At 35.4% G+C, this 11603-nt stretch overlaps 1 protein-coding gene across 1 annotated transcript in view; it reads right to left on the bottom strand.

Moving 5' to 3' along the window:
- Window positions 1–918: 918 nt before the first annotated feature.
- Window positions 919–11603, bottom strand: part of LOC107723283 (protein TSSC1-like) — a 42610-nt gene continuing 31925 nt past the window's right edge. The window contains exons 7-10 of the mRNA XM_016531850.1: window positions 5791–5958; window positions 3666–3833; window positions 1502–1681; window positions 919–1405 (exon numbers count right to left, since the gene is read on the bottom strand). Coding sequence (XP_016387336.1) covers window positions 1507–1681; window positions 3666–3833; window positions 5791–5958 — 511 coding nt within the window. The 3' untranslated portion in view covers window positions 919–1405; window positions 1502–1506. The remainder of the gene's footprint in view (window positions 1406–1501; window positions 1682–3665; window positions 3834–5790; window positions 5959–11603) is intronic.

Raw genomic sequence — 11603 nt, forward strand, 5'->3', positions numbered from 1 at the left:
ACTAAAAATAAGGAAGGAACTAATAAAAAAAAAAAAAAGCTCAATGATTCCTTAATTCATAGGCATAGGCTATAACTTTCCCCAGGTCACGTGTGTCTCTGTACTGAAGGACCCAAATGCAGTTAGATGCTCCAACAAAAACTTTTATTTCAAAAAGGTAAACTGGTGACGAGCCGCCAAGCCCTGGTTCAGCAGTCTAAGAGGACAATGGAGAGGAAGCCCAGACAATGACCAGGAAACGGGAGAGCAGTCCGATCAGTAAACGAAGCCCAGGAAAGCAATAACACGTAGTCTAACGGGCGAAGATCAAATACCAGGCGAGTGGCTGCAAAACCAAGAGAAGCACATCATAGTCAGGGACAGGCGAGGATCAATCGAGAACAAAGAAAGTTAACACGACAAAACTCATAACTGAAAAATCAAAGCAAAACGTGCGAGTGAAGCATAAGTAACAAAACACACTGGCAAAGAAAAGAGTGAAAACAAGAGGCTTAAATAAGAAGAGAATTGATAAGAAAATAAACAGCTGCTATCTGCTATCTGCAAAACGCAATCAGCTGCGTTTAGTGTGGCCGGTAAACTTTAAATAGGACCTTTCCATAAGTGAATACAACCTTTCATGGAGACCCAGTTGTATCTCTCCATGCACACTCACATCCAGCACGTCCACAGAAGAGCAGGGGCAGCAGGGCTTGTGACAGACCACGGAGGGTTAAAATCCCTAAACTCCAAATGCATTTAACCTCCCCGCATCACTGACAACAGACCGCGTACGTAAAGAATCCGAGGCGCCACTCGAGACGGCGAGCACTGACATTATGCATTCAGAGACTCATTCCGCCGGCCCTGGTATTGACGGATCGGGCCGCGGCCGTCCCTTGACAGCCCGAGATGTGGAGATTCAAGCTGCAATTAAAACAGACTGTCACTGGAGGTGCTTTAACGAACACTCGTCTCGCAATTACAAACGGAGGAGAGGAGAGGCAGATAAGGAGAGAAGGACATCAAATCTTGCTCTTTAATTAAAGCTGTTTTTTTGGGAAACATACAGGGGTAATTAGGCTTTCTCTGACAGTTCCACAGAGCATTGCTTTTGTTACAGCGGACATGATAAGACACATAATCATAATTAATCTTCAGGGTTCTGATTTCCCACAGCACTAAACAGAACACACAAAAATCACAAGAACACAGATATCTGCGTAATCCGGGTGTTTTTTATGAATGCCAGACCAGCTCAATAAATCATCAGGTGTTGGGAAATGAGCACACAGATACAGTAAAGAGTAACAGCACAGCTGCTGCAGACGTCTGACGTGATAGAGTTTACTCAAACAGTCCCGTATGAAGTCAAAGCAGGATTTCACTCGTCCATGTCTGCAGAAGCTGGGCATGTGAGTTCATCCTGGGAAAAGAGAGAAACAAACTCTTAATTCTAGCACATTACTCATTATTGAATAGTATCATCAGTGTCCCCGTTTTACATCATTTTGATGCTCACCTGCTCTACAGTAGGATGCGGTATTTGAGGGCTCGAGGGACTCTGTTAATCACCAGCCGGCCGTCATAGCTGAGGGAGGCGAACAGCCAGGGGTCTGCAGCAGACCACTCCACCGCATACACGCTGTCCTCGTGCTCCTCATATGTGGCAATGATGCTGTCCTGCAGGGGCTCTTTCCCCCTTCACACAACATAAATGAGCAGAGTAAATGATGCTGGTAATATACAGGTGCATCTCAATAAATTAGAATGTCGTGGAAAAGTTCATTTATTTCAGTAATTCAACTCAAATTGTGAAACTCGTGTATTAAACAAATTCAATGCACACAGACTGAAGTAGTTTAAGTCTTTGGTTCTTTTAATTGTGATGATTTTGGCTCACATTTAACAAAAACCCACCAAGGAAAACTTGAAATTGCATCATATGACCCCTTTAAACATTTAATTTTATCTCACTGAACTAAACTGCCATAGAATTGTACTGAATGCAATTGAAAAAAAGAACACATTCATTTTGTAGAATCAAAGTACTGATTTAACTGAACTGAGCTGAACTAAACTGTACTGAACTGAAATTATGGAAATGAATAGAATTGTATTGAACTAAACGAAAATACATTAGCTCTTTTTGTGGAATTTAACTGAATCAAACTTGACTGAAAAATACTGATCTAGACTGAAATAATATAGATATGGATTGAAATAAATAGAATGTAGTGAAGAGGACTAAAATTTATAGAATTGTACTAAACTTAATTAAAAAGAACAAACATATTTCAAAGAATTCCACTGAATCACAATGGACCGAAAAAAAAAAAACTGAGCTATATTGAACTGAACTGACCTGAACTAATTGTGCTGGACTGAAATAAATAAAAATGTAAAGAACTGTATTGAACTTAATTAACTGAAAATAATTGAAAATGAACACAACTGAAAAGAACAAATATATTTTGTGGAATTTAACTTTATCAAACTGGAGTCAAAAATACTGAGCTAGATTGAACTGAACTGACCTTAACTAAATTCTACTGAACTAGACTGAGATCAAAAGAATTATACTAAACTCATTTGAAAATAACACATGTATTATGTGGAATTTAAATTAATCAAACCTGACTTAAAAATACTGAGCTAGATTTAACAGAACTGACCTGAACTAAATTCTACTCAACTGGAAATTAATATAACTGTACTGAACTTATTTGAAAAGAACAAATGTATTTTGTGGAACTTAAATTAATCAAACCAGACTGAAAAATACTGAGCTAGACTGAACTGAACTGGCCTGAACTAAATTATACTGAACTGGGTTGAAATAAATAGAATTGTACTGAACTCATTTGAAAATGTCAAATGCATTTTGTGTAATTTAACTGAATCAAACTAGACTGAAAAATACTGAGCTAGATTGAACTGAACTGACCTGAACTAAATTCTATTGAACTGTAAATTAATAGAATTGTACTGAACTTATTTGAAAAGAACAAATGTATTTTGTGGAATTTAACTGAGTGAAACCAGACTGAAAAATACCGAGCTAGACTGAACTGAACTGGCCTGAACTAAATTATACTGAACTGGGTTGAAATAAATAGAATTGTATTGAACTAATTTGAAAATGTCAAATACGTTTTGTGGAATTTAACTGAATTAAACTGGACTGAAAAATACTGAGCTAGATTTAACTGAACTGACCTGAACTAAATTCTACTGATCTGGGAATTAATGGAATTGTACTGAACTAATTTCAAAAGAACAAATTTATTTTGTGGAATTTAACTTTATCAAACTGGACTGAAAAACATTCAGCTAGATTGAACTCAACTGACCTGAACTAAATTCTACTGAACTGGATGCTCAAATGAACAGAACTGTACTGAACTCAACTGAAAATAACAAAATTATTTCTTGGAATTGAACTAAATCAAACTAAAAAAAAAAAAAGAAAACTAGCTAGATTAAACTGAACTGACCTGAACTAAAGTATATTGAACTGGATTTAAATGAATAGAACTAAACTGAATTATTATCGAACAGAAATGAAGTGAACTGTACTGAACTCAACTGAAAAGAACAAATGCATTTCGTTGCATTTATATAGAAAATCTGAGGACACAATAAAGCTCAGGCAGAAGGTGAGAGAGACAGAAAGGGATGTGTACTTGTCTTCCTGCTGGTTCTCCTCGTTGTCACTGAGGTCGTCGTCATCCACCAGGTGTCCGAACGGCTCGGAGGAGATGGACACCATGTTGGACAGGATGACCCTGCTGTCGCTGCTGCCGGTGAGCAGCAGCTGGTCGTGAGAGTGATTGTACCTCACACTCCACACCCTGAAACACAAAGCACAGCGTCAAACACGCCTGCGTTCCCTGTCCCCACTCTTCCACCTCACCAACGACACCCGGACTTGTTTCTCTTTTCTCTTCCTCCGTCTATATAAGCCTCGGGCACAGCTCAGTAAAGGATCCCAGCCCTCATAGCCAGGGATTGTTGGAGGATAACTCAGCTGTCAGCAGTAAAATCTGGCTCAGTCAAGACTTCTCCCTAACTAATCTGTCTCCTATCCCAAAATATTCCCTAATACCTCCCAGCCCGAGGCTCAGCCGAACCCCTGTCGCTGCAAACACGAGAAACATGTATGGGACATTGTTGTTGTGGATCTTTCCTATCTAAATAGGATCAAAACGGCTCTGATTGATCCGGCGCCTCTATCTTTAAGAAATAGCATCCTGTGGCTGACAAGCCATCCTGCCTTGATTGGTGCGCGCGGGAAGCGATATGCGCGATTCTGAGGCAATTATATCCAGTGACTCACACCTACGAGCAGATACTCTCTCGCAATCACACACACACTCCTCTTTCTCCACTGAAACAGATCTGCAGTGAGCTAAATCAAGCTACACTAACACACCCCAGAGCACTATAACACACAACTATAGCATCAGCAAGATGCAAGAGCACAGATATACACACACTAATTAAAATACTGTCTTCTACATTTAAGATAACCATGTTGAAACCTGCCACGCATAGATAAAATTGCACAGGAAGGCTGGCTTTGACTGCGTCTGGTTTCAAGAAAGATGTGAAAGATGGCGCTAACACAAGCCTCAAACCTCATGAAAGACGATTATCTTTGATGTGACTAAAATACAAGTATAAATGTGGCTGCAAAGGTAAGTCACATTAGACAGATTAGCGGCTAATTAACAAAGATTTCACACACGGGCATTTCAACTAATATAATCTATTGATTTGTATCATTTACCACTGATATAATGAACAGGACACAACATACAGGTAGTTGATTATTTGAAAGATTTGATTCTGTTTAGTGTGTTATACAAAATACTTAAAAAAAAAAAAAAAAAACATCAAATAAATACACTATAGTTCAAAAATGAAAGATTTTTTAAATGTTTTTGAATGAAGTCTCTTCTGCCTTCCAAGGCTGCATTTATTTGATTAAAAACAGTAATATTGTGAAATATTATTACTATTTAAAATAACTGTTTTCTGTGTGAATATATTGTAAAATGTAATTTATTTCTATGATCAAAGCTGTATTTTCAGCATCATTACTCCAGTCTTCAGTGTCACATGATCCTTCAGAAATCATTCTAATATGCTGATTTACTGCTCAAGAAACATTTATTATTATTATCAATGTTGAAATGGCTTCATATTTTTGTGGCAAATGTGATACACTACCATTCAAATGTTTGGGGCAAGTAATATTTGTTTTTAAAAAGAGAAACAAATACTTTTATTCATCAAGGATGCACTAAAGTGATCAAAATTGACATTACGTTTTTTTTGTATTACTTTTTATTCATCTACGAATCCTGAAAAAAGAATGCATTACAATTTCCATAAAAATATTAAGTTTTCAACTTTGATTTCAATAAGAACTATTGTTAATAATCGAGCACCAATAACAACTGATAATAACTAAGCAGCAAATCAGCATATTAGAATAATTTCTAAAGGATCATGTGACACTGAAGACTGGAGTAATGATGCTGAAAATACAGCTTTGATCACAGAAATAAATTAAATTTTACAATATATTACAATAGAAAATAGTCATTTGAAATTGTAATAATATTTCACAATATTACTGTTTTTACTGTAAAAAAACAGCCTTGGTGGGCAGAAGATACATCTTTCAGAAAAAAAAAAAAATCATAATTATTCCAACTTACAGTATTTGACCTGTAGTGTAAGTGCACATTTTCAGACTTATTGTGCAGTGTTGGTGTGTGTTCAAGTGTATTTCTGTCTAACCAGTGAGAGTGCTCCTCCAGACACTTGACGGGCTCTTTGATGTGACGCACGTCCCAGAACTTGACTTTACAGTCGTCACCACAGCTGGCCAGGTAATACTGCTTGTTGGGGTTGAAGTCCAAGTCTCGCACCAGCTGCCCATGAGCGTTTTCAATGCAGTAGATCTGACTGTGAGCAACAAAAACATCACATCACACTCAGACCAACACAAATGAGAACGCAAACAAACAACTGAGACTGAGTGATGAAGAGAGAAGCACAGAAGAGAACGAGAAGAACAGACAGAGCAGAAAAGCGAGAGATAAGGATAGAGCGTTTCTCATGAATCAAAAGCAGCCTGAGCGTCTGGGTCTGAAGGTCAAACCTCCATCAAGCATCGTATAAAAGTGTGACAAGCCATAAAGCACAGGCTACTGGCGTCCTCTTGCAAGGTGATGACTTCCTAGGCTGCAGGCTGAATTTGCTTGTAAAGGTGCTGTGTGTGTGTGTGTGTGTGTGTGTGTGAGCGCTTTAGAGAACCTCAGGCTCATCTGTATGGACTAAACACAGTCCAGATGTATTACTACACCATCACGTCTGTATTTTTCTATTCCCATTAGCCGGCTATCTTGCCACACACTCATTAGACAATTAACATGCTAATTAAAAATCTCATTAAAACAGGAAGTGAAATATTTGACGTGTGAGAGTGTATGGAGCTTCAATTAAGTCTCCATTCAAGTCGAGTCTAAAGCAGTCACTGGAGAGCCATGTTAACATTGAATGTCTCGTTTTATGGAGTGGGAACATTAAATCAATAGCAGAAGACATTAATATTCTATCTAGAGCTGCAACTAACAACTATTTTGGCAATCGAATAACCAGACAATTATTTCTTTCAATTGATTTTTAAAAATCTTCAGTGGTCAGATTTTAAATATATATATATATATATATATATTTTTTTTTTTTTTTTTTTTTTTTTTTTAAGAGACATATTTTGTTATTTCTTGTTATTCCACAGCTTTCTCAGCGTTCTCTAGGGCTGCAACTAACAGCTAGCTTGGCAATCGATCAATCTGACAATTATTTATTTTTTAATCTATTTAAAAATATAATTCCCTATTTTATGATAATTTTATGATGTTGTTATTCTATATCTTGCTCAGTCTTTTCCTTCCATAAATTGTAAATTAAAGCATACAGAAATATTTTATTTATTTTATGTAAGATTTCAATGAAATATGGTTCATTTATTGATCGACAACAAACTTTTTGTCAAAATGTTTTCTCATTTTCTGTCAACAGTGAAACGAGAGCCGAGTTCAAAATAGCATAATATACAACTTTTCATTTTCTATATTTTTATAGGACAGAAATAGTAATATGAGTAATAAAAATAGTAATATAACAGAGTAATATGCTAGTATGCTATATGGAATTCAGCCAAACAGTAATGGCAATTCTCATGATGATAGTATGAATTTATCCCATTTACAAATCATAGTATAAGTTTAACCTCATCGAACAACATATAAATAATCTGTCAAAGACACAACCATCTGGCCATATGAAACTGACCTTCATTAAAGCGTTTAATATAAAAGTTCATTTTATTTTCATTACTGGTGAAGATTCTCTAATAGTACACAGACCCAACTAATTGAAAATGACATGTATTGCTGACCATCATTATTGATGTGTAGTGATTCGTGTGATTAGTTGTTGTAGCCTTAATTCCATCATCATCATTTTTTTCAGATATTTTTCAGCACATCCTCAGTCTGTTTACTGGCCGTCTCATGCGTTTTGTACACAGATTATCAGACTGTTGAACAAGTTCCCAGACTTCACAGTTGCACAGTTTTATATCAGAAACAAAAATTGTGTTCAAAAGCTCGAAACAAATTGACTTGACGATTGACAATCAAACTCAATTGAGACTTAACTCAGAATCCAAATGAAAGCCTCGCAAACAACACAAGCAATCTTTCTCAGAATATTGTGACAGTGTTTAGATAAAAGAGTATGTACTCAAATGCCCTATTGAGTGGCATTTACAAAAAGATGATTTAGTTCTTCATACACTGATATAATTCATTAAAACAGAATCATTTTAAAAGTATGCCAATAATTAAAACGAAATGATTATTTAATTCAAGTAAAAACAAAGTTATGGTCACACTATATTAGACGACCTTATATACTATGTACTTAACCATTGTAATTACGGTAACACTTTAGATTAGGGAACACATATTCACTAATAACTAGCTGCTATTACTCATTATTAATTAGCATGCCTATTACTAGCATACTGGTGGTTTATTAGTACTTAATTAATTGTGAATATGTGTTCACTAATCGAAAGTGTCAAGTGTCACCATAATTACATAACAACATGTAGTTGTACAGTAAATCCATAGTCTTGTAGATATTTAATGTTAGTACATAATAGTTAAGACCGCTAAATATAAAGTATGACCCCCGCCCCCCTCCAAACTTTTTACATAATGCATAATATATGACATTAATTGTCTTGTGACAGAGTTTATAAAATATACCAGCTTGGAAGTCAAACAGCTGCTGGTCCCCATTGACTTCCATAGTATAGAAAAAAAAAATACTATGGTAGTCAAAGAGCTGCTGGTCCCCATTGACTTCCATAGTATTTTTTTTCTATACTATGGAAATCAGAAAACTGCTGGTACCCATTGACTTCCATAGTATTTTTTTTTTCTATACTATGGAAGTCAAGCATCTGCTGGTCCACATTGACTTCCATTGTATAGAAAAAAAATACTATGAAAGTCAAACAGCTGCTGGTCCCCATTGACTTCCATAGTATTTTATTTTTTATTTTTTTCAGATTATGGAGGTCAATGACCAGCTGTTTGGTTACACATTCTTCAAAATGTCTTCTTTTGTGTTCAGTAAATAATGATATAAGTTTAATTTTTGGCTGGAATATCCCTTTAACACTAAATGCCCCTTAAACATCAGGTAAAAACAAATCAATCTGTTTTACAGGTTGCTCTTGACAAATGGACCAGACTCTATGCTGATATTGTTGCATGCCCTCTAGTTGGCCTTCTCAGACCAAGCAGACGTAACAGAGGAGAACTCTAGCAGACGGACGGGTTGTGAACTTTCTCCCTCTCCTGGTTAAGGAGCAGGGGACGCGTCCCGAGCCACAGCCAGGGCTGACCCAGCCTAGGAAATGGAGCAAGAAATGAGGTTAGCGGCGCTGCTCCTGAGTCCTTCATGCTTGTAAATGTGAAATTGGGATCCGATCAGGCAAAGCCTGGGTGAGAACATGCCACACAAAATCAGATAGAGATTAGTTTGTGTTGTCCTTAAGCCTGCGGACACGATCTGAATCTGAATCCCCTGCCCAACGTCCCTTTCCTGGCCGCAGAAGTCATTATGAGCCGCTGTTCCGCACTGCAGCGAGGCAAGGCTGGCTGATAAATGGACGTGGCTGAGTGGATCGGGCTGCGGTTCCCCAGCGCTCGTGGAGCCGGACCTTTGTTTCCATGGCAACAGCCAGGCACATGACGGTGAAGCGAGACAGGCTGAATGGAAGAGCTAGAGGCCCGATGTCTACAAGGAAGACAGTTTAAAAGCATGTGGATTTCAAACAGCTTTTGAACACTCTGCGGGAAATGGCACTTTCTAAAGGCTATGGGTTATTAGATAGACAGCAGGAAAGTTTAAAAGGTCAGGAGACAGTGTGTGGATGTTTGTAGTTTGACACACTGCTCAGACGTCCCGTGTAAAAACACTGATGTGTGTGGCACACATTGAAACAGGGGATATAGCTGTAGTTTAAATTATTAGCCTCATTTGTTGTTGTTGTTGTTTTTTGTAAAAGATGTCATGATATTGGTTTTGCAGGATCTAGAGTTTGTCAAAAAAAAAAAAGGGCAAAGGAGAAAAACTAAATAACTTAATTCAAATGATCATTCATTCATACAAATTAAATGATATAATAATTTTTTTAAAATTTTTATATTGTTTAATGTTTTTTTTAATAATTAATCATAATCATATTCAAAACATATTATATATATATATATAATTTTTTTTTTTTTACAGCATGACAGATAAACAAATACCTTTAAATCTGTTGTATTGGATGTTAAAGCTTTTATTTGAAATTTTTTGTTTAAATAAATGTAAATAATTATTGTAATTATTGCATGTTTATTTTTTTAATAAAAATGTAATGTTATATTGTTACGTTACATAATGTTGTAATGACATTATATTTTTTGATACAGCAGCACAGCAAAACAGATCAACTTCTTTTATTCCATGCTATACCCTTTATTTTAACTTCTTATTTTTTTATAATTTGTATTGCATGTTTAATTTTATTTTAACTTTTTTATTTTAAACATAATTTTTACAATTATAAAATAATTTTTAAGTATTTGCGTGCATTAATTATTTTGGCATGGTATATCCATAACATTATATTTTTAGCTACAGGAGCACATGTAAACAGACATAATTTATGTATTGCATGTTACAACTTTTATTTTATTTTATTCATTATTAATATTGGCATCATATTTTCATAACATATTTATTTTACAATTCTTCTTTCTCAAAGTATTTGCCGAATTATTATTAGAAATGATACATGAATACAGTTTGACTGACAAGCTGTTATTTAAATGACTCAAACAGTTTCTGTGTGATTAAGGATCAGAGTCAATTTAGTATGTGAAATTAGTAATTAGTAATTAGAATGAAATTAGTACATTCCATGCGTTTCCTTTTATTTGACCCCAATACTGGTTGTTGAAGTGACAGAGTAAAGCAAAGAATAAAAAATAAAAAAAATCCTAAATGAACAGCTTTCAACCTAAAATGGAATATAACGCATGCTAACATGCAGTACATATAGTTTCTCATGACCCTCGAAAACCTTCATCTGGAATAGACACAGATGAAAGAAAATGTTCATCACTGTCAAAAACAAAGCAAATACAGTAAATGTACCATTGGGCATATTTAAGAAAGAAAATGTTCATCACTGTCAAAAACAAAGCAAATACAGTAAATGTACCATTGGGCATATTTAACATATATTCCAGAAAAAAAAGAAAGATAAAAAAAAAGCATTTATGCTGAAACTTTTGATGAAGCCGTTTCCCTTTAGCACCTTCCTCTCTGAGCTGTAATTGAATGTGCTGACGTCTCCTGAAATCAGTGCAATCAAACTGCAGGGCATATTCTCACTCAACAGTTATCATACGACCTCAATCTATCACAGACTGCTCTTTCTATCAGAGGATCCTCCATCAACGTTATACAAAGATCATATTCAAGTTATCTCAACTTTGTAGGTTTAATACATAGTTTGATATAAACTGCATTACAGATGGAAATATGGCAGATTCCTCTTGTCATGACATTCATCATATAAGGCTAAAAATAAGTAACAGAAATAGTACTTTTTGGAGTAACTTTTTAGAATATACCAAGTGTACATGGAGTCAAATGTTTGTGGGAAAAGTTTCCTGTTTCAGTATTCTTTGACAGAACATTCAAAAGAACAGCATTTATAATGAATTATAAATGTCTTTACTGTCACTTTTGATCAATTTATTGCATCCTTGTGCAATAAAAAATATTAATTTATTTAAAAAAAATAAATCTTACTGACCTCAAATTTTTGAACTGTAGTGTAAAGGCCATATGAGGTATATAAATATGGTAATAATGTACCATAGTATTGCAGCATATAATATATATTATTCTTCCATCTCTGAATTCTGAACACAGAAAAATGTGAAAAAGATTTGAAGTTTGAATGTTGTGAG

Source organism: Sinocyclocheilus rhinocerous, unplaced genomic scaffold (genome assembly GCF_001515625.1).
Source record: "Sinocyclocheilus rhinocerous isolate Xijiao unplaced genomic scaffold, SAMN03320098_v1.1 scaffold364, whole genome shotgun sequence".
Classification (NCBI taxonomy): Eukaryota; Metazoa; Chordata; class Actinopteri; order Cypriniformes; family Cyprinidae; genus Sinocyclocheilus; species Sinocyclocheilus rhinocerous.